The sequence below is a fragment of the Narcine bancroftii genome, chromosome 10 (genome assembly GCF_036971445.1).
Source record: "Narcine bancroftii isolate sNarBan1 chromosome 10, sNarBan1.hap1, whole genome shotgun sequence".
NCBI lineage: Eukaryota > Metazoa > Chordata > Chondrichthyes > Torpediniformes > Narcinidae > Narcine > Narcine bancroftii.
Window position 1 is genome coordinate 82,028,859 of NC_091478.1, and position 24,148 is coordinate 82,053,006.

Sequence of the window (24,148 nt, forward strand, 5' to 3'; positions counted from 1 at the left end):
AGGCAAAGATGCTCAAGCATGGAGAAGTTAAAAATGAGGAGTGCTGGATCTTCTAAACTACATTTGGATCAATAAGTCCCCAGGACCAAATGCAATATATCCAAAGCTACTACATGAAGTGAGGGAGGGAAATAGCTGGGCTTTTGGCAATGATCCTTGTATCCTCCCTGGCCACAGGAGAGGGACTGGAAAATTGGAAAATGGCATATGTAGTTTCCTTAATTAAGAAAGGTAATAGGGAGAATCCTGGGAATTATAGATCAGTGAATCTTACATCAGTAGTTTATAAACTATTGGAGAGGATTCTTGGGGACAGGATTTACGAGCATTTAAAGAAGCAAATTGTTCTCTGGGTGGTCAGTATGGCTTTGTGACATGCGGATCATACCTCTCAAACTTAATTGATATTTCAGGAGATGATAAAAAGAAATTGATGAAGGCAGGGCAATGCACATGATGTATATAGATTTCAGTAAGTCCAAAAATCCCAGAAGATTGCTAGCTGCACATTAATTAAGAAGGCATATGGTATGCTGGCCTTCACTAGTTGGGAGATAATGTTGCAGCTTTCTAAAACTCTGGTAAGGGGTCACTTCTAGTCACCTCAATGCAAGCAGAATGAAGAAGCTTTGGAGAGTGCAGAGGAGAATCACTAGGAAGTTGCCTGGAATGGAGAACATGTTTTCTGAAGCAAGGTTGACCAAGCTAGGGTTTTTCTATTTGGAGAGACAAAATATGAGAGGTGACTTGATTATGGTGTACAAGATTACGAGGCATTGATGGGGTAGTTAGTCAGCACCTTTTTCCTGGGGAGACATGGCAAATATCAGAGAACATCCATGTAAGGTGAGTGGAGAAAAGTGAATGAGAGATGTCAGAGGTAATTTTTTTTACACCTTGTCTGGAATGCATTACTGGGGGTGGTGGCAAGGGACATTTTAATAGACTGTTAGGCACGTATACAGTAACCAAGATAAATATAGGGTTATAGGTGTAAGGTAGGGAATGATTCGATTGTCATAGAGTAGATCAACATAGGTTGGCAAATATTAGGGGCAGAAGGACCTGTATTATGCTATAATGTACTATGTTCTTAGCTGTACATTAGTAATTTTAATGCATTAAAAGTAGCTCAATGCATTTAAATCAAAAAGTTAAATTCTTTAAATTAATTTCTAATTTTTTTGAGTGTCTTTTTATAAGATTTTTTTTTAAAGTCTACAGTGAATCTTTGATAACCCAGTTCCCTGAGGTTTTAGAGGTGTTAGATTGGCAGATTTTTCAAACCATTGAAAGTTGCTCAATTTTCTTTAGAATGTCATATAGTTAAACAATACGTTTTCCATGATCTCTGCAAGCTTAAAGAAGCATAAGAAACAGAAACCATCATGTTTCAGCTTGTAAATATCAGGCATGAGTTAAGCTGAAACATGAAAGTACTCTGGATCCCAACTCAAAATCGAAATCTAGTTCCGGCCACATACCAGCCTACATCTCAGTACCCCAGTGTTCCAGACCCAAATCCCACAGCCAGCTCACACACCAAATCATTCAGTTAACGTCTGGTGTACATTTCCATGGCTAATAAAGACTGTGCAGACCAATAAGCGAGCTAAATGCCAAATCAGTGGGATTTCCAAATAACTGGATGTTGGACTGTTGTGAGTTTACTGTAATACCCATCTGGCATCACAAGGTCATACTTAGGACGCCAAAGGCCTAGTAGTCAGACTCGTCGGTTTACAGGTCAATTATTATATCAAGGGTTCTATATCAATGAGGGCAGGCTGCAGCTTAGAAGAGTACAATCCAGGCCCAATAAGCTATCATACTGTTTCTCAGGGGCAGTGACAAAATTACTATTATTTTAGAGATTTTGTATTTTCAATAAATTTATAGAAACTTGGGGTAATTTATATGCAAGTAAGAGAACCTGATGTAAATAAGATACCAAAGATACTGGAGCAAAAACTTGGGCAAGAAACCCAAGACTTCAAAAATTGTATCCAAATTAAATCAATTTTAAGGTTCCACTCATGTCACATGCCCGTTAGCCCACATTCAACAAAGGCCATGTATTCTGCAGGAAGAGACTTATCTCCGGTCACCCCAAAGCCTTTTCACCAAGCATAAATCAGAAGATTTGAGAAAAAAAATCACTTCACTGCAAAAAGCAGCATCATTCAGGATAAAACCATCTGCTTGATCCCCAACAATGGCACATCATAGCTGCACAGTAACCCACACTATAAACTACATAGCACTAACTTTGAAAGCTTCTTCAACAGCACTTCCTAAATTAGTAGCCTCCACCACCCAAAACACGCAGCATGTACATTTGCCAGGAACATTACCACCTGCAGTTTAACCTCTCTGTTCATTTCTTTTTCTTTTGGCTTGGCTTCGCGGACGAAGATTAATGGAGGGGTAATGTCCACGTCAGCTGCAGGCTCGTTTGTGGCTGACAAGTCCAATGTGGGACAGGCAGACACGGTTGCAGTGGTTGCAAGGGAAAATTGGTGGGTTGGGGTTGGGTGTTGAGTTTTTCCTCCTTTGTCTTTTGACAGTGAGGTGGGCTCTGCGGTCTTCTTCAAAGGAGGTTGCTGCCCGCCGAACTGTGAGGCGCCAAGATGCACGGTTGGAGGCGAGATCAGCCCACTGGCAATGGTCAATGTGGCAGGCACCAAGAGATTTCTTTAGGCAGTCCTTGTACCTCTTCTTTGGTGCACCTCTGTCTTGGTGGCCAGTGGAGAGCTCGCCATATAACACGATCTTGGGAAGGCGATGGTCCTCCATTCTGGAGACGTGACCTACCCAGCGCAGTTGAATCTTCAGCTTATAAATACATCATTGCTCTATCTACCAGAACAACCCATCTAACATGCTTTATATTTTTTTTAGATATTATGGGAGTAACATCACCAGAAGAATTACAGCAGGGCAAGTCAATAGTTCATCATTATTTCCTCAAGGGCAATTAATATTTGACCTTTTTGAAAATTCTAAACTATATTAAAGAGCCAGCAATGAGCTACTTTGTAACAGTAAATGAAAGAAAGCATGCTCCATCACGTTTTGCTTAAAAGACAGCCTTGATTATGAAACATACATTAAATAATCTGGAGTCCTGGAGTTCAAATGCTCAAAAACAGGCCCTTCACCCCATCTTGCCCACTCAAAGTCTTTCCAATCCATGTACCTGTCTGAATGCCTTTTGAATGTCACAATTGTTACTTCCACTACTTCCTCTGGAAGCATATTCCATGAGCGGCAAGGTTAGTGTAGCGATTAGCATTGTGCTGTTATGGCGCCAGCGACTGGGACCAGGGTTTGAATCTTGCGCTGTCTATAAGGAGTTTGTATGTTCTTCCCATGTCTGCATGGGTTTCCTCAGGGTGCTTTGGTTTCCTCTCACTGTTCAAAAACGTACCAGGGGTGTGTAGGTCAGTTGGGTGTATATGCTCAGCCTAGGGCCATGAGCTAAAAGTGCCTGTTAGCACGTCTACATTTTATTTTAAATATATCCACCATCCTCTATGTAAAGAAGGCGGTCCTTCAGTCCCTTTTAAATCTTTCTCCTCCCACAATAAAGCCATGTCCTCCAGTTTTAGATTCACCTACACAGGGTAAAAGGCTATGATTATTCACCTTGTTGCCATCTCTCATGATTTTAGAACTCTCAAAAAAGACCCCCTTTCGCCTCCTACGCTCCAGAGAGAAAAGTCCCAGCCTATAAGTCCTGCCAACATTCTTAGATATCTTTCCTGCTCCCTTTTCAACTTAACAATCTTTCCTATAGTTGGATGACCTAAACTCTGTACAATTCTCCAACATTTTTTGTTCAATTATAATATGATGTCCCCGCTCCTGTACAAAATGACCTGACTGATAAATGCAAGTGCCGAAATGTCTTCTTCGTCACTTTGTCTACTGCGTACCCTGCATTATTTTCAAAGTATGAAGTCAATCATCTGAAACTAAATATAATAAAAATAAATTGTAACGACCACTTAGAAAATTGGATGAATATGCCAACCCATGGAATGCTTGGTTATTCAAGAGCCAATTAAAGGCTATCACAGCATGTAATTGAAACTGTCTCTTGAATCATTATTTTGTTCAAAATAATTTTTAAAATGGGTAAGTCACTGAAGACGCTGCAAACTTCTGCAGGGGAGCAATCTGGCTGGTTGCATCACTGTCTGGTATGGAGGTATTAACAGTCAGGAGAAGAAAAAAATTTCCACTGGATTAACTCGGCCTGCAACATCATAGTCTCCATTCCATCAAGGTCATCTACAAGAGGTGATGTCTTAAGAAAGCAGCCTCTATCGTCAAGGACCCCCACCATTCAGGCCATACCCTCTTCACTCTGTTACCATTGGGAAAAAGGTACAGGAGCCCAAAGACAAGTGCCAGTGGCACAAGGACAGGTTCTTCCCTTCTGCCATCAAATTCCTGAATGATCAATGGTCCAAAGACACTGCCTTTGACGTTTCAAGCATTATTTTTTATTTATTTTTGTAAGGTGGTTTATAGAGATGTTTGCACTGTGATCCTGCCACAAAACAACAAATTTTGTGACTTGCTCATGACAATAAATTCTGATTCTGAAATGTACCAAGTGTCTTTCTGTTGTCTGTACAGCTTCTGATTAAGTTTAGACTACAACTGTTTAGAATCCTTGTAAAACCACATTTGGAAATCATTCTGGCCTGCACAAAGCCTCAGCACACATGGCATTCAGTCAATGTGGGAAGCAGTAAAAAGACATGCTCTACTGGTGACTTAAATATGGTTAAAACATTTTGCTGTAAAACACGCAGCTACCTGGTACCTGTTGTCTCAATTCATAATTCATATCCTGTATTACAGATCTGGAACAGATGCCACAGATGAGCTTGCCAAAAACTTGAGCAAGCCAGGTGTTTTATTCCTGTACAAACATCAAGCAAAAGTTTTACTTTGAAAGATAGCAGAGTTGAACATTTGTTTGAAGAACACAAGCATTAAACACTCCTGGCACTTTACATAGTATTTAATGACCATATGCAAGTAATTTGGAGTAAAGAGCAATAGACAACAGATCAATAGTACAGAGGTTAAGGTATTCATTAAATCTGTTTTCTTTTAATGTATCATGGAAACAAATTTCCATTTTTTTTCTATGAGGTGTGCAGGTCACCCAATTTAGGCCTTTGACTGTCCAATGCATTTTTGGTTTCTTTTGTGGCAATAGGTATAAAACAAAGAGTTAATATATCATCATATTTCCAACACACCTGAACTACAGCTAAAGTTAAATTAGTATAAATATGAAGGTAAATTATTATTTAATAAAGTTTAAATGGAATTCCTTTTGGTGTTCCCATACTGGACCGTGATGCAGCAGGTTAACACATTTTCCACCACACTTCTGAAGAAATTTGCCAGGCTTTCTGGTGTCATACCAAACCAGCACAACTACTGAGGAAGTTGAGGCACTGACGTGTTTTCTTCAAGATGCCATTGGTGTGTTGGATCCAGTAAAGATCTTCTGTGATAGAGACTCCCAAGAACCTAAATTTGCTCACCCTCTCCACCTCTGATACCCCAATGATCACTGGAGTGTATCCCTCTTGCTTTCTTTTCTTGAAGTCAACAATCAGTTCCTTAATTTTGGTGATGCTGAGTGCAAGGCTGCTGTTGGTGCACCATTCATGCAAGTTTTCAATGCCCATCCTTTCTACAACCCACTACCATGGCATTTGTAGATGGCATTATTGTTGTACAGAGCTACACAGTAATAGGTGTAAAGTGAGTAGAGCAAGGGGCCCTGTCGTTCTCCAGTACTGACGGAGATCGTGCAGAAATTCTTACTAATCTTCACTGATTGTGGACTGAAAATGAGGAAATTCCATAATCCAATGACACAGTGGAGTGTTAACTCCCAGGTCTTAGAGTTTGCTGATCAGTTTTGAGGGGATGATGATATTAAATGCTGAACTGTCGATGTATGCATCTTTGCTGTCCAGGTGTTCCAGGGCTTTGTGTGGAGCCAGTTTGGTGGCATCAGCCATATACCTGTTTCTATATGTTTCATCATCAGTCTTTCAAAACACTTTATCACTTCTGATGCAAGTGCTACTGGTCGATCGGCGTTAAGCCAGGTTACTGCACTCTTCTTGGGCACCGATATGATTGATGCCTGTTTGAAACAAGTGGGAAGAGAGATACCTTGGTAAGTTGGTCATCACAGATTCTTAATACTAGGCCAAGTACTCCATCCTTCATTCTCCTGAAGGCAGCACTCACATCAACCTCAGATATGGACAGGATGGGATAGTCAGGGGACATGGGGGTGTTTTTTTTCCATTGTTACTGTTGTAAAAAAGAGTGTAGAAGGTGTAGAGTTTCTCTGGGAGAGCTTTGCCATCTGCTACTTTACCGGATTTGATTTCGTAACAGGTTATGGCATTTAGGCCCTGCCACAGCTGTCGGGGGTCCCATTTCATCTGGAATCTCCACTTCACCCGAGAGATAGCTTTCCGCGGGTCATACTTTCTCCTGCTGTACTGATCTGGATCTCCGGACTTTAATGCCTGCAATATGGCTCTCAGCAGTTTCCGGATTTCATTGTTCATCCAGGTTGGGGAAAACCATGAATGATTTGATGGGGACACACTCATCCACACCTGTTTTGATAAAGTGTGTAACAGTCTCGGTGTACTCATTCAGATTCTCAGCAGAGTACATCAACACTGCCCAATCTGCTGACCCGAGGAAGTCCTGTAACCGTTCTGCAGGCTCCAGCAACCACTTTCTAGCTGTCCTAACCTCTGGAGTCCCTCTTTTTAGGCTCTGGCTGTATGAAGGCAGAAAGAACATAGATAGGTGATCAGACTCGCCAAAGTGCGGTCTCGGGAAAGAACAGTAGGCCTTCCTCATCTTGGCGTCGCAGTGATCAAGTGTGCTGGAGTGTAAAGCTCACCAAAACGTAGTGGTCACAGCCCAGGATATCACAGGCAAAACCCTCCCCACTAATGAATACATCCATCAGAGGGCAGCAGCAATCATCAAAGATCCACACCACCCAGCACACGCTGTGTTCTCGCTGCTTTCACGAGAAAAGAGGGATAGGTGCCACAAGACTCACACCACCAGGTCAGGAACAGCCGCTACCCCTCCACCATCGGTCACTCAATTAAGGACTCTTACTTATGCACTTTATTGATTTTCTTTTGTCTCTCTGTTTTGCACAGTTTGTTTACATTCGTTATCTGTTTGGACTTCTTTATTTGTTTACATGTTTGCACTATGTACAGTTTATTTTTTGCACTACCAATTAGTGCACCCACAGGAAAAAGGAATCTCAGGGTTGTATGCGATGTAATGCATGTACTCTGACAATAAATCTGAAATCTGAATGTTAAAATCAAATATAAACTAGGTTGGGTTTTTTAAAATATATATAAAAATGATTAATCACACTATATATGTACTTAGTTATAGTAATTATTGTTATATTTGTGATGTTTAATCTTAAATAAAATATTTTTAAAAAATAAATATAAACTGGAATATTCTGGAAATATTTCACAAGTTATACAATATCATTGGAAAGAGAAACTGAGTTAACTGACTTTGAGGCTAATGAACTTCCACTATACTGGGACAAAGGTTTTAAGGTTACAGGGAAAGAGGGAAGGCGAGGAGAACAAAAGAGATCATATGTCATAGGGAAAGAATAAATGCACTGTTGTGTTAGCAACAATTTTGACAGAGTTTATAAACAATAAACCTTCATAGTGCAAACAAGCATGAATCAGATAAATATTTGAAAATGTTCACTCTGTGGTGTTGCTCAGAGTGAATAAGAATTGCTCTCATAATAGATTTGCTATTAATAAAATGTCAGAGGGATTATTATTACGACAGTTTAAAGTGCAACACAAAGACTGAAAAAAATAGAAAATTACCTTCTCGCTAAATTGTCAATATGAATGGTCTGAATCACAACCAGTAGTCTTCTCATAGGTTTTAATACTGAAGACTAAAATTGACTATTACTGTACCTATAGGGTCAAGCACGCCACTCCTGCAGTGGCAACAACTCTGTCAAATTATTCTATTGTGGAATGACTCAAACTGGTTTCAATAAGTGCTCCCAAAAATCCCAGATAAAATCCTTTTAAAAAGCAGAGTGAATTCACGTTGTCAGATCAAAAAGTGAGCAAATGTCTGGAGAAAGGACTCATTCATGTTCATATTAATCATCAAATTAATTTTTTGGGTGACAAAAGAATCAACACGCAAGTTTGCAGATGACACAAAAATTGGTGGGAAAGTGGGCAATGTTGTTGAATGTTACAACAGGATCTAGATCAAAGTGAGCAAAGGAATGGCAGAAGTATTTTAATTCTGATAAGCATGAGGCACTATGGGGATGTTAAACTAGAACAGAATGTACACAGTAAATGGCGGGGTCTTAAGGAAGTTGTAGAACAGAGAGACCCAAGGGAAACAAGTACATTGTTCCCTGAGAATGAGTAGACAATGTGAAGAAGGTGCATTGCATTAATCATGTGGCAACTGTACAAGACATTAGTGAACCAGACCATGAATATTGCAAGCACTTCAAGTCACCATTCCAAAGGAAGCTAGAGAGGATGCAAAAAACAATCACAAGGCTGCTGACCAAACTGTGTTGTGAGGAGAAATTTGATAGACTGGGACGGTTTTCCCTGGTTCAAAGGAAGCCAAGGGGTAACCTTATAGAGGTTTATAAAGCTATGAGGGGGAACGATAAGTAGATCATCACAGTCTTTTTCTGAGGGTAAAGGCGCCTAAAAGTACATGTCACAGGCTTAAGGTAAGAGGGAAAAGATTTAAAGGGCAAGTTTTTTTTCTGCTAAAAGTGTTCTGGGTATAACCATATAACCGTTTACAGCACGGAAACAGGCCATGTCAGCCCTTAAGAGTCCGCACCGGTTAACTTGAACAACTCCACTAGCTCAACCCTCCCGCTCTCCGCCCATAATCCTTCAACCCCCTCGCATCCATGTACATATCTAACCGCCTCTTAAATGACAGAAGCGACCCTGCCGCAACTACCTCTTTTGGAAGATCATTCAGCTGGAAGAGGGGGTAGAGGCAGGTACTATTACAACATTTAAAAGGTACATGGTTAGGAAAGATTAAAGGGAATATGGGTCAAATGCTACAAATGCTTGTAGCTTGGTTAGCATGGATAAGTTAGGCCAAAGGGCCTGTTTCCATGTTGTGTCACTCGGTGCAACTTTTTTTTAATGACTTATAGGTCATTCATCTATACACATTAGAGGAGTGTTTTTTACTCATCAATCCCTAGATGGGTAAAACTCCAGTGCATGAAACAAGCTGTTGGACAGGTTGAGATCCCCTACAACTTCTACATTTGTTTATTTGTCACATTATATCCAACTGTGAAGAGGGCTCTTGCTCAGGCAGTCTAACATGTGTTAGGTCTGCATTGTTCATGAATGAGTGAGACAAACACCAGACTGAGTCGAAATCAGGGTTCTTTGTTCTTTATTACCGGATTGTAACACTTGCGACTAACAAAGTTAGTCGGAGAATGCATTCTGCCGTTATCAGCAAAATGGTGATTTTTTATACCCTTGGATACATGCTTAGAACATCATCATATCATTACTTGTCCAATGACTAAAACTGTTGCTATCCTTTCCCTGCTAGCTTCCTGCCTCTCAATCCATCAATGTCTCTCTTATCTTGTAAGTACAAGGATGCATTCTGTTACTCCTTAGTACTGGGTGACTCCTTCTCCGGTCCCATCTCATGATGTTTTACCTAACAGGAGTACAAGGACACCTCCCCTTCTTGTTACTGCCCTGTACAGGGTAACTCCCTACACATTCCCATCTCATGATGTTTTACCTTACACATGTCAATTCCATATTAAGTTGCACAATTTCAGAGTATCGAGGTATAATTTGTTCAAAGCAAGGGCAACATGAGAGCACTTCTGTGGGGTCCATTTAGGATCCTAATGGCTGTGGGGAAGAAACTATCTTCAAGACTGTAGTACACAATTTCACACTTTACATCCTTCTCATTGCTGGGAGCAGGGAGAAGTGAGAGCCTGGGCTGTGATGGGTCCTTCAACATGTTGGTTGACATTCCTGGGAGTATGAGATATAGATGGAGCCCATGGAGGGGAAGGACATTTGCATGGTGAATAAACATAACACAAATGTCCCTCCCCTCCATGGACTCCATCGACATCACCTGATGCCAAGGAAATTTCTCCCCGTCTTCAACAGAGCATCTCCCACAACATGCTGTAATGCATGTAACATGTATGCTTTCAATGGTGTATTTGTAGTTGTTGAGGGATGTGGGTGACATACAAAACTTCCTTAGATTTCTAAGAAAGTTGAGGACTTTCTCAACCATCACAACATTGTGGTTGTGTAGATCAGGATATTTTAAACATTAAAAATTCCAAACTATTTACTCTTTTCCCTTCAGCACCATTGATGTCAACAGGGATCTGATCTCTACCTCCTTGCCTGGTCAATAATCATCTTCTTACTCTTATTGATATTGAGAGAGAGGTTATCTCAATACCATGTTAATCATTCAATCTCCTTCCAGTATTCCATCTCATCATCATTTGAAACCCAATCAATATGATGTCATTAGCAAATGTGAAGATGGAATTGAAACACTATTTGGTTGTACAGTTGTGGGCATAGAGAGTATAGCAGAAAACTAAGTGCACATCCTTTAGGAGCATCTGCGCTAAGTGCAATTATGGGGACATTGTTATCCTTGTTCACTGATGACAAGTTGAGGAGCCAGTTGCAGAGGGGAAGCACTGAGGCCTAGATCTCAAAATCTGGGGATAACTTTACTAGGGACTATGGTATTGTAATCTATGAATAGTAATCTGACATGTGTCTCCTTGGTGTCTCAGCATTCCAAAGCTGAAAAAGGAGAGCCAGGGACATGTCATCTACCAGAGACCAGTTTGGACAATAGGCAAAGTGAAGTGGGTCAAGGCCAGCTGGTAGATAAAATGCGATGTGACCAAGGCACAACCTCTCAAAGCACTTCTTGATAGTGACATCAGATCATGAGTCAAGGTCTGAAATATTGTCACACAGGCAACAAAAATGTGTGGTCAAGAGCTTTGTCAAAGAACAAAAGTTTAAGGACAGAATTTTAAAGTTGAAGGATCATGAAATCACAACTCTGAATAGGGAATAAATGGTGGGAGATTGTAGGTGGAGGTGTAAACATAGGGAAGGACAAACCCATGAAGAGAATGGTGCAACTAAAAATACAAGGAAGGTCTAGAATTAGTGCAGACTAAGAGGCTGGTCTTGCAAGGTCAACAGGAATGCTGGCAATCACGGCTATTTGAAGCTCACCTTTCTGATGAACTTCCCATCCGATTTACATCAGAATGCTTCAAATTTACATCAACCTCATGGTTGGCTCTGTACCACCTTTACCAAATGCCATTTTGCTATTTATTTCTGAACATCATCAATCGCTTTCAACAATTATCAAATTGTAGCCCAAAAGAGTGCAATATTTCCAATATGTAAAAATGTTTTTAACTAATCAAGCCTCAAGCCAGTGTTATTAGCAGCCTGAAATAAAGCAGCGATTTATGGTGCCAATAACAAGTTTTCCATCAAAAATTTAATCAATAGACCCTTTACACTTGCATCCCACTAAATCCCATTCAGTGTCCCAGGATAGCTGTTCACATTTGACCACTCTTAATTGGGACAGTGCACGCATTCACACTTACAAGGAGCCATCTCCGGACTTAAGACTGTTGTACCTTCTACCGGTGACATCTCGATGCATCAAGCAATGGTGGACCTGCCCTAAATCCTATCAATGTATTACGACCTTATATTTTAACAAAATTAATCATGCCTAATTATAACAGAATTAAATTTTATGTACACCACAGTATGAGCCCGTTGTTGTGCCGACCTCTATAAACCTGAGGGACCGTGGGAAAGTGCTAGCAATAAATAGCAATGGTGGACAATTTTTAAACAGGGTGGGAAAGTTGGTAGTACTATCAGGAACTATTTATAAATGCCATGGGGGAAAAAGCAATGGAGGGTCTGCCCTCCCAGAATGTCGGTCGGCAGAGAAAGGGCTTTGTGCATGGTTGCAGACATGAAGCACTCATGGAGGGGTTTCTCTGCTCTGGAAAGTCAGGTCCACCATCTTTTATTCCCATGGTCTTTATAAATTGTGCACTATAGCACTACCAACTCTCCCACCCATATTAAAATTGTCCACTATTACTATTTATTTCTTCTCTCTCTCCCACTGCGACTTTCCCACGGCAAAGTTTTTACCTTCATTTTAATCTTTTCTTCCTTCACTTTCCTGCAATCATGCAAAAAAAAACCATGGGTCATTTCTAGAATGCAATTGCCCTTCTTCACTTGCCTCATTGTAACACCAGCATGCCGGGGATTGCACTAGGGGGTCGAGGCACTCTATCCCCGGTCTGAGATTATGTCAATTCACACTGGTGTTGAGATGATTTTCATTCCACACTAGACTCTTTTTAGGCCAATTGGCCATTAATTCCTGGGACCACTTGCAAGTGTGAAAGGGGCTAATATTACAGTGTTCAAGTCAGCTTAGTTATGCTTAACTTTTGTTTTAAATGAACGATCAGTGTTTGGCCATGAATTAAAATCAGAACAGGAGACTATATGTTGTACAATCTCATTTTAGACAGATGTGCAGTCTAACCACTGGCTATTGCCATAGAATACAAATTATGAGGCACATAAATTCCACATCTGCGATTTTAAATATCATACTGTCAAGTTTGAAGGAACCTGTAAATTATGCATGAAGCACTGTAATTCATAAAAAAAACTCCTAATGATCAACTGACAGAAGAACTTGGAGTGTTAACAGAACCCAGTGTAGTAAGTCAAATACTCCATTTCTCATGCATTCCAAGTAGCACTAAGAAATCAATCACCCTGATTTGGCAAGATTGTGGAACTATATTGCAGGATGAATGAATTTATTCTGATGAAAGATTTATCTGAAATACATACATACATGTTTATTTTGATTTTTGTTCAAATTGGCCAGCTAAAGGTAATTTAGTGTTTCAAATAAAGAAATTGTTCATCGTGATTGAAAGCCGCAATTCATTCTAGAATTCAACAAAAATGTTCAAGTCTCATTTTATATGGGGCCACAATTGACGACCAAAAATTAAAACGGATTGGTCCAGCTTCAGCATTGTTTCTTTGGCACATTTGTGTGAACTTTATTTTAAAACCTAAATTTAGAAAAAAAACTCTAAATCGCAAGAAGAAAAAAAATTAAATTAAAACAATGCACAATCACAGAATGAACTACAATTGAAACAAGCAATGTGGCTGGAAAGATTTTCTTTTCTTTACAGTACACATGACAAACTGATGGAACTCATCACCAGTTAATCACACTTTGTCTTCAACCTTTATGATCATCATTCCAAATGAAGTGCCTGCAATAAACTCTACTTTTGTGGATAGTATTTTGTAATCTGCAATTTGTGTTAGATATTCTGAAGTTAAAGAAAAGACATGAAAAAAAAAACACAATTGGTGGTGCAAAGGGAGTATTTAATCAATTGGCTCCCTTTCAATTTAAAATACTGTGACAAGCTGCCACACCAAAAACACACAACTGCCAGTGGAAATAGCACAAGTATCACTTTTCTGGCTTTCACACAGGTCAGCTATGGATCAACATGCCTCACTCTCACTCAGCTCAGAATGTTGTAGATTCAAACATCATTCCAGAAATGATGGGGTAAAAATCTCCACTGACACAGTGAAGTGCAGAACTGAAAGAATGATTGTCTGTCCGTGGCACTGTATTTTGCATGAGGTATTAAATCAACACCCTGTCTGCTCTCTTGGGTAGATGTAAAAATCACAAGCTAACACTCTGAACAGGGACTTAACAATCAATATCACTTTAAACAAATATTTTATTAAATTATCATCATATTACAACTTTTGCTGCATTATAACAGCATCAACACTCGAAAAAGAAACTTATTGGATGCAAAATGCCTAAAGTTGCAAAAGTCACAATTTAAATATCATCTTATGACAGGTTAGGCAAGACAAAAAGGGAAAAGAACAGGTTGCTATTCAAATAGCATTGTTGAAGGTGAGGAAGATTTGGAATAATACCATTTCACTTATAAGTGAAGGGTTGAACTGTGTGAGAGATGATGAAAATATGAGAGATGAAGAAAGCTAGTATGGATATATGTGTAATGAATAAAGCCAGTATGAATAGGATAGATAATAGAATGTAGGAAGTAAAGTTAGTCTGAATAAGATAAGGGTCTTCTAGCCTTTTAGACAGAATCAGCAAGTTCCGTATATGTAATTAGTAAAGCCTTAGACAGAATAAGCAAGTTCTGCATATAAGAAGTTAGTAAGCCCTGAGGGTCCGGAAGGTGTGAATAAGGACAATGACATGATGGGTGACAGGATACCCCCTGGTCCTCCAAGTTCACAGAAACAGCACGTAGGCAGACCGGATTGCCTAACGCCAAACTCATCCAGGAGGCAGAAGAATGTAAGGGGGAGGGTACTTCTAGACTGAAATAAACTCTATAAAAGTTGGGTGAGCCCCAGTATGTGTGTGTATTCCCAGGGTAAGGGGAAAGCACCCAACTTTGCATTGTTGTATAATAAATGTTCTTTGTTCTCAATTTTTGTCTCGAGCAATTTCTGTGAAGGTACTTCAGTTTCTCACAAACTGTATGATGGGTTTTCATTTAAATATGCAGCAAACAAATTACTTTGTTATGATGGAAGGTTTGTTATTTGTTTGTCACTCTGGCTGAATATACTTTCCCCTTTCTCATCCCCAAAAGGATTTAATTGGCAACAGTAATAGAGAGAAGACTGCAGATGTGATTATTTAATTAGTGAATTTGCTACCCTGTACTCTGTACCCACACTATCCTCCCCAAATCTGAAAACCCTGTTAAGAGGAAGATTAAGCATCCCATTCTGTGCTTCGAGACAGATCTCAGTAATAAGTAAAATACGACTCAGTGACATTATCTTCAACTCTTCCACCATCTTCACCAAATATTAAATATTAACAGCTGGATTCCCTGTGACTATTTTATCACTGTTTTCTTTGACCAACTTTCCACATCTTTCAGCATTCCAATCTTCTAAATTGATGCTCAGTTTCTAATCCAGCTTTCAAGCAAAGTTGAACAATGATCCGTCCATATCAAGGTGTAGCCCCTATGGCCCGTGTTCCACCTTTCCCAGAACTGGCCCAACTTCACCGACTATTTAAAGTCCTTTTTTCTGCATGCACTCTTCGGCCATACACTAATATGTACTACCCTCATGTTTCTTTACACACTAGCATGAAGCAGCAGGTGTAATCCACAGGTTATAGTCTTGGATACAAGAACACAAGTAGGAGCATGAGTAGGCCACTTCACTCCTCCAACCTGCCCTGCCATTCAATGAGATCATGACTATTCTTTACAACAGGGGTCACCAAACTTGCTCAACACAAGAGCCACATAAACTCGATGTTGGAGCACTGCAAGACATGAAAAATTATACACATTTTTACTTTCACTCGCATATTTTATTTAAAATTATATAAATATTAATAAATGCATGTAATTATAGTTTTTTAAATGTTACTTTGTATTAACTTTAATAATCAATAAGTACACATATCAATAACAAATATTTTCAAAATCCGGACTTATTCCCATTGGAAATCTCGGCCTAAGAAAGCAGTAGAGGGTGCCTCATGAAACATATTCAAGATACAGTAAGATAGATTTTTGCATTGTAGGAAAACTAAGAGTTATGGACAGGGTGGGGGGGGGGAGGAGAAGGAGGGAGCTGGGTCCATGGCTAGATCAACTATCACCTGACAATGTGGGATCAGGTTCAAAGGGCTGGATGGGCAACTCCTACTTCTGTCTGATGTGTTTTCTTCAGGAGTGCTGCTGCCACTGGTCTCTGCAGATATCTGCACCATTACACCATCCACAGCCGAGCACACAATATGGAAAGCAACCCGATGGAAAGTTGCCTCCTATGGCAGGACAAAGCCAGGGAGCCCACAGCTCCACTCCTGTCCCAGTTGCCAGCGGGATGTGGGGAGCAGCTGTTGGGGTATGGAGCAGTCTAATCTCTGCGCTGCGTGGTGCTGAGTCTCCATCAGGTGATGTCAGGACTTGCCCATGGCCACTTCCAGCTCTGTCCTAGTGTCTAGATAAGATCCTCATTGAGGACTCCCTCCAGCATCATGCTTCCTCCTGCTAGAGTCCCTGCCTTGGACAGACACCCTGCCTCTGGGGCAGGCTATGCCTCATTGGAGCTCTCCTGGCCCAGCCCTGACTTCCCAACCTTTGCAATTGCACCCTGAAAAGAACCCTCGGCTTTGCCCAACCTTCCTAATGCACATCCTAGTTGGCGGGACTCTGCTGTGGGGTGGCTCGGCCTGTGTGAGGAGAACCCAACTCCAGTTTGGGTTGTTCACTCTGCTCTTCTGTATGGACCATTCCTCCAGTGCCCAGTTCCTCTTCTTGTAAAGCATCCCCGGCTGTGACTGTCCCAGGACCCTCTGGTCTAGCTGCAGGAATTCAGAGTGTCCCAGGGTGTCTTCGGGAACACTGGCATCTCCTCCACCAACATCTTTCTACGAGCCTCACGTTACAGGTCAAAGAACTGTAGTTTGGCCACCCTGCTTTATTGGATATCCTACTTCAACTCATCCCCAACAGAAAAATCTGCTGGCCTTCATTTTTTTGTTGTTGGGACCAAAATAGATCTCAATCACAGAGCCTTTCACCATAATCACAATCATCTTCTTCACATCCAGAATATCCTGCAACCAGCCAGCAATAGCCTTGACCCAAGGAGACATTATATCTTGGTGTGAGGAAGTTCATTTTCAGAAAAAGTGCAGCAATAAAAATATCACAAATGTGATAGGTGTACATGCAACACTAGGAGACAAAGCTTGGAAATTGTTCAGTTCATAGTCAGATTGCTGTATGGTCGTACACATCTTGAGGGAACATGAGATTCTCTAAGTATATTACATGAATTAAGGCACAAAGACCTGGGTTCAAACCAGCAAAGGCAAACTTGCAGCTTGCCTAAAGCTTTAGCTAATACAACCTGTCCAATAGGGTACTCAAAGCAAAGATACTGGAACTAACTGTTCCTCACTTGTGACAAAAGCCAAGATGATGAAATGCAACCTGACACAAAAGCAAAGATTAATCAGAGTCTCAATGTGCACAAGACAAAGGAGATGTAAAAACAATGCTGGAAGAATTGAGAAGATCAGTGTACAGAACATTATATAGCAAAGATAAAGACACATGTCCAACGTTTCAGGTTTGAGCCCTTCATCGAGATCTGGAAAAATGTTGGCAGACGTCAAAACAAGGAGATCAAGGGGAGGAACATGGTCCCAAAGGCAGGAGGCAAGTGGAGAAGGCAGGGAGGGCACAGCAGCAAGCAGGGGGAAGAGTGATGGCTCAGTGAATGGAGAGCTGAGGGGAAGAAGGGGAGGGAGGAGAATGAAGAGTAGGTTAGCAGAAATTAGAGAAATCAGTGTTAAGGTCATGCAGCTGTAGAGTATCCAGATGGAAAAATCAAGTGTTCCTCCAAAAGAACGGATTTTGGTCTGGAGGTCAAAGGAGTACCCCCTTACTCCATCATATAGAGAGTGGGGAGCAGAAAAATTCCTTGGCACTTATTTAAAGGACGACCCATCCTGGATCCATAACACCTCATCAATCAGGAAGGCATAGCTGCATACACTTCCTAAGGAGGTTGAGGAGAGCAAGGCCACCGAATACCACCCTAATAAAGTTTTACAGGAGAACAATAGAGAGTGACCTGACTGGCTGTATTATGGAGTGGTTTGGTAGCTGTAATGCATTAGATTGGAGGTCTGCACAGAGGGTGATTAAATTTGCTGAGAAGATCTCTGGGGTCTCCCTTCCCTCTATCAATATCATAAGTAGCCGTACTTATACCCTTACCATCCTGAAGACGAGGTACAGATGCACCAAAAAAACAGGAAACTCAAGCTGGGAGACACTTTCTTCTCACAGCTGATGAGACAATTGAACAACCCTAAAAACTTGTATATAATTTTTATATATTTATTTTGGATCACTACATATACATGTTGTGCAGGCTGCATTGTGTGCCCTTGTCTGCACTATGATTCATTTGGTGGTATACATATAATCAGGTGAAAAATTATTGATCAAAATTAGTAATGTTTGTGTGGCTCAATTCATTGTGACATAAAGCCCATCATTCATTATGTCAATTCATTTTTATAAAGTTTAATGATAGGAATGGAAGTAAACATTAAAGTCTACAGGCACCGAGGTTGAAGTAAAACACAATGCTGGAGAAACGCAGTAGGTCAAGCAGTGTACTTTATAATAGCACAACCAACATTTTGGGCTTGAGCCCTTCACCAGCGTAGGAGCAAAATGTAGGCAGCTGCCCAAAGTTGAAGATTACAAACCAATGGAACTCATGTGTCAGAACAAGCATTTCTTTACTGAATATCAGAACAGATCCAAGGAACTGAACAGACCACTAGCAATTATTTCTTTCAATAATGCAAACAAATAAGAGAAAAACTGCAAGAAACCTTAATATGTGATAAGAGAGTTGTAGATGCAGTGTCTTGAGAAACAAACCGGTCAGGCAGGATAGAAAGTAAAGCAGTCACACAACATTCCAGGACATGACCCTTCAAAGTTTCAAAAAAGGGCCCCTATGCAAAATATTGACCATTTCTCTCCATAAGAAGCATGGAGTCCCTCTAGTTTCTCATTGTTTGCTTTAAATTGGTGATAACACCAGCCCCTCAAGTTAGCTGTTGTTAAACAATTAAGGGCAATCCCATCACTTTATATAGGCAACAACAAACAAGCATGACATTCCTATTGCACGCAATTCATAAGTCCCAGTCTTCCTGTAGCTTTAGATGTCAGTTGGTCATGGGAACAACTGTGAGCAATTAGGGATTCCACGGGTGTTTATGCGACTTGTTCATTCAACCACAAAACAAAAGGATTTACTGGGACATATTGGTGGAGTTGCAGATTTTATTTCTGGGAGAATTCTTCCTCGCCAGATCTTAATTTTCACGACAAGAGGCCGGTAAAACATATGGCAATGCAGCGTTAACCTCAACCCTCCCACATCGAACATCGGGTCGACAGGAGGGTGAACAACTCCTGGATTCCCGCATTGAGCCGATGCCTCTCCGGAGTGACACCGCCTTCCGGAGGACCCCCGTCGTCTTATGGTCATCGGATTGTACGAGTACAAGCCGACGAAACCCGTCATAGAGGGCGGACGGCAAAGGCCCCTCATTCAGAGTACGAAGGGTGTACCTTGAGCTCCTTCGCTTTATCGTTTTTACTGAACCTTTTCATCCTCGGGGGTCGTCTTAGGGCCATCCATTTAAATGCGCGCCATTGCCATCCCAGCATGCAGCGCGACACCCCCCTTCCCCTCCCCCCCTCCCAAATCAACCCTGCGCGTCACCCCCCACGCTCGGCAGCTGACGGGACGCGAGCAAACAGGTTCGCAGGAGGCGAAGGTCCCAACACTTTGCCCATCTCCGCCATGCTTTGGCGCCGCGCAACCCAGGCCAGCTCACTCCAAACTACTCGATTCGACCAGCAAATCACTGCCGGCGAGCGAGCGAGAGGGAGAGAGAGACTTGGGCAGGCCTGTCAACCAATCATTGTGAGCTCCATTTTGATTGATCGAAAATTACCCAATGGAAACAAGGCCATGGGAGCTCACGGACCAAGACGTCAATGCGCGCGGGGCGCTGGGAAGTGTAGTCCACCCTTGCCTGTATTTGCGGATCGGGTGGCGGAGAAGGGATCGGAGGAACAGCAAGACCCAAGAGACACTTCGCTCCGACGCGAACCGGAAATTGGTGGATGCTAGCAACTGTCGTGGTGGTAAATGAATCGGTAATGAGTTGTGTGCAGTGTATTTGGTGAGTGGTACAACGCAGTTTTTGTACCTAGTAGGTAAATGGGGAGGGTCGTTTTTCTAAGTACTATGTCTGGGCTCGATTTGTCAACATTTGAGGTCCAATGATTGTTTGAAGCCCTGAAAATCGTTCGATCCTGTGAGACTGAGGGAGGGTGCACGTCGATTATCCCCTTTGTTGCTGTTGTCCATGTTTAAATGAGCCCACAGTCAATGTCAAAGTTTCGCCGCCTTCTTATGCTCTCAAAACAAAAAATAGGAGTTTCACAATAATGGGAATATTCGACAAGAACTAAGCTTTTTGACTTTGGGGGAATGAAAATTCACAGGTGATGGTGTGATCTTTTATCCTCCTAGTTGGTCATTTCACAAGTTTGAGAGCATTGTCGAATAACCTTGTCAAATAATCTAACCACATTTCACAGGTTTCATTCATTTCATACCTTGATGAAGGGCTCAAACCTGAAACGTCAGTTATGTATCTTTATCTTTGCTACCTAAAGTACACTGACCTGCTCAGTTTCTCCAGCATTGTGGTTTTACTTCAACCACGGTGTCTGCAGACTTTTGCGTTTTACATTTCATAGGTTGCATGAGTTACAGCTACGCTGAGCCAGTTGTAGAGTCTGAATGTGGTGACTAGAATAGTAGTAAAGCAATCTGACATATTGTGGATGCTGATAATGATGTTTTCAAATTTATTGAGTATTCTTGCAGTTACATGTTCAAGTTTATTATCATCTAATTGTACAAGTACAACCCAATGAAACATCATTTTCCAGACTGCAATGCAAAAAAATTCCAAACACACAACCAATACATATTCAGTAATATACACGCATATATATATATATATTTGTGTGTGTGTGTGTGTGTATATATATATATATATATATAATAAATAGTAGAGTGTCAGAGGGTTAGTGTGAGCAGTTTATTCAGTTGTTCAGTAGTCTCACTGCCCATGGGAAGAAGCTGTTTCTCAGCCTGCTGGTTCTGATACTCCTGTATCTCTTTCCTGATAAGAGCAGCTGAAAGTGTGCTGCTAGGGGTCTTCATTGATTTTGCACACCCACTTCAAACAGTGATCCTGGTAGATCACATTGATGGGTGGAGGCAGACCCCAGTGATATTCTCTGCCACTTTTATGGACCTGTTGATTGACCTCTATTCCAATGCCTTGTAGCAACAGTACTATACTGCAATGCATCTGGCCACGATGCTCTTGTTAGAGATCCAGTAGAAAGATGACATGATGGTTTCCACGTTGAGACTCATGTTGATATTCTCACATTATATCACAAGATCTTCCACCTCTTATGTAGTGCGACTCATTGTTGTTGACGAGGCCGACGACTGTTGTGTCATCTGCAAATTTGATGATCCTGTTGGAGCTGGATCTGTAGTGTGAACAGGAGCAGACTGAGCACACAGCCCTGAGTAGTTCCAGTGCTCAGCGTAATGATGTTTGACATTTTGCTTCCAACCCAAACAGACTGTGGTCTTTCCATTGGGAAGTCCAGAATCCAGTTACCGGGAGGGATGTTGAGTCTCAGTGAGGACAGCTTCTTCACCAGCCTCTGCGAATTGATTGTATTAATCACTGAGCTGAAGTCGATTAACAGCAGCCTGGTGGGTCATGGCATCATCAATTAAGTTCTTTTGTCTATAGGGGAATTGAAATTGATCCATTGTCTCTGGGAGATGTGCTTTGATACGTTCCATCACTATGTGATCTCAGCATTTCATAATGGTGGACAATAATGTCACAGGGTGAACATTACAGGCCTATTACTATCGACTTCTTTGGTACCAGTGTGAGGGTGGTGTCTTGAAACCCAGAGGAATGATGCACTCCCTTCGTCAGTTGGTCTGCGCAGTCCTTCAGTACCTGACCAGGAATGTTGTCCAGTCTTGCTGTTTTGTGTGGGTTCACCTTTGGCCGTGGCTATGCAGGGGACACAGAGCTTTCTTCAGTATCACTGAACCGTGCATAGATGTTCACCCTGTCCGGAAATCTGTTCACTCATCCAAATAGAGGATCCCAATTTATGCATTGTAGATAATAAATGGACTTCACTCAATTAGAAGGTGAATCACCTGCATGGTATCTAAACTCTGATTTGTGCTATGGACAGAGTTGTTGAGTGCTAAAGCTATTGAGAGTGTAAAACATGGCTTCACGTGACTAATGCTATTGAGGTCAACCATCTGAACCTGAGGTCTGGAGCAGAGCAGCATGACTGTGTTGAAAGGTGAAGCAAGCTTGTGGAGCCAGGTGGCCTATTCCTAATCCTGATCCGATTTTGTTCATCTTTACCATTGCTTCAAAGTTGCTGAAGCAAATACTGTTCATAGAATGAGCTCAAGTATTAGCCAAAAGTACTGTGGGTAGCTCGTCTCAAACTTGATACCTCCATCACTCAGAAGTTTCCTCACGGGAGGTACATGGGAATCGCATTCACTTCCTCAAGTGGAAATGCACTGCGTCATTGGCTGAGATTGCACGTGGAATTGAACGCTCTACAATCATCACTGAATGTCTCCACTTTCGACTTGTATCTTGAGGGAAAGTTAATGATGCAGCTGATGATGATTCAGGAACCACTATGTTTGACTCCAGCCAGTGGTGAGTTTTCCCTTGATTGGTGTTGGCCTCAAAATGGATGAATTATATTCTGACTAAACTTCAAGTCAAGTCCCCTTTATCGTTCATACCATGCTTGCACAGTAAAGACGAGCTAGCATTTCTCCAGGACTGTGGAGCATACTTAAATAAATATAAGTTAGGATAGAAGTTAAGCACATTAAAATATTAAGACGTATACAATAGAAGTCCACGGTATACTATCTACATATATTTTGGGAATTCAGGAGCCTGATGACTTGAGGAAAAAATTTGCCAAATCTGGGCATAAGGGCCTGAGAGCTACAGTACTCAGAAGGGAGAACAGTTTATGTGAATGATGTGTGGAGTCCTTACGCCTGCATCGACTGTTGTGGATGTCCTTCATGGTAAGAGAGTTCCAATGATCTTTTCCGCTGACTTCACTATCCTCTGCTGGGTCTTATGGTCCAAGGTGGTACAGCTTCCAAACCAGGCAATGATGCAGTTGCACAGGATGCTCTCAATACACCCTCTGTAGAGTGTAGGATGGAGGGTAGGAGATGAACTTTCGTCAGCCTTTGCAGGAAGTAGAGGTGCTGCTGGGCTTTCTTTGCTATGGAGTTGGTGTTAAGGGACCAGGTGAGATTCTCTGCCAAGTGCACTCCAAAGACCTTAATACTCTTGACAACCTCAATGGTAGAGCCATCGATGGTTGGTGGAGCGTGGTGCCCTTGGGCCCTCCTGAAGTCAACAACCATCTCTTTGGTTTTATTAACATTCAAATACAGGTTATTGGCTCTGCACCAGTCCGTTAGTGACTGCACCTCATCTCTATATGCTGACTCCTCATTTTTACAACCACAGTCGTGTCATCAGTGAACTTGATGAAGTGTTTCAAGCTATGTTTAGCTGCACAGTTGTGGGTTAGCAAAGTGAACAGCAGTGGACTAAGCATGCAGCCCAGGAAGCCTCCCATGCTCAGTGTGATGGCCTTGGAAGGAGCTGTTACTGATCCGATCTGCATGAGGACTCTTTGACAGGAAGTCAAGAATCCAATTGCAGAGGGAGGTGTTTGGACCTAGCATTCTCATCTTCCTTATCAGATGCTGAGGTATGATTATGTTGAATGCCGAAATGAAGTCAATGAACAGCATTTGAAAATACGAGTCCTTATTTTACAGGTGGGTGAGGGCTAGATGGAGGGCGGTGGCGATGGCATCATCCATAGAGTGGTTGGATCTGCAGGGGGTCCAGTGACAGGGACAGCAAGAACTTGATGTGCCCCATGATGAGCCTGTTGAAGCACTTCATGACGATGGATGTGACTGCAACAGGGCGGTAATCATTGAGGCAGGAAACAGATAACTTCACCATGGAAATGATGGTGGCGGCTTTAAAGCACATTGGGACCATGGTGCTTTTCAGGGAGATGTTAAAGATGTCAGTG

The 24,148-nt window shown here is 41.6% G+C and overlaps 2 protein-coding genes across 13 annotated transcripts in view; one reads left to right on the plus strand and one right to left on the minus strand.

The window, feature by feature from the left end:
* Positions 1-19,575, minus strand: part of fto (FTO alpha-ketoglutarate dependent dioxygenase) — a 322,852-nt gene extending 303,277 nt beyond the window's left edge. For all 8 annotated transcript variants that reach the window (XM_069901571.1, XM_069901569.1, XM_069901568.1 and 5 more), the window contains exon 1: positions 19,512-19,575. In XM_069901571.1, the coding sequence (XP_069757672.1) occupies positions 19,512-19,547 (36 nt within the window). In that variant the 5' untranslated portion in view covers positions 19,548-19,575. The remainder of the gene's footprint in view (positions 1-19,511) is intronic.
* Positions 19,576-19,660: 85 nt separating this feature from the next.
* Positions 19,661-24,148, plus strand: part of rpgrip1l (RPGRIP1 like) — a 173,444-nt gene continuing 168,956 nt past the window's right edge. For 2 of the 5 annotated variants that reach the window (XR_011345803.1, XM_069901587.1), the window contains exon 1: positions 20,002-20,097. The gene's annotated coding sequence lies outside the window, so the exon portion shown is untranslated. Of the gene's footprint in view, positions 20,098-24,148 lie in introns of all 5 variants that reach the window. The other 3 variants (XM_069901589.1, XM_069901588.1, XM_069901586.1) reach the window with 3 other exon arrangements.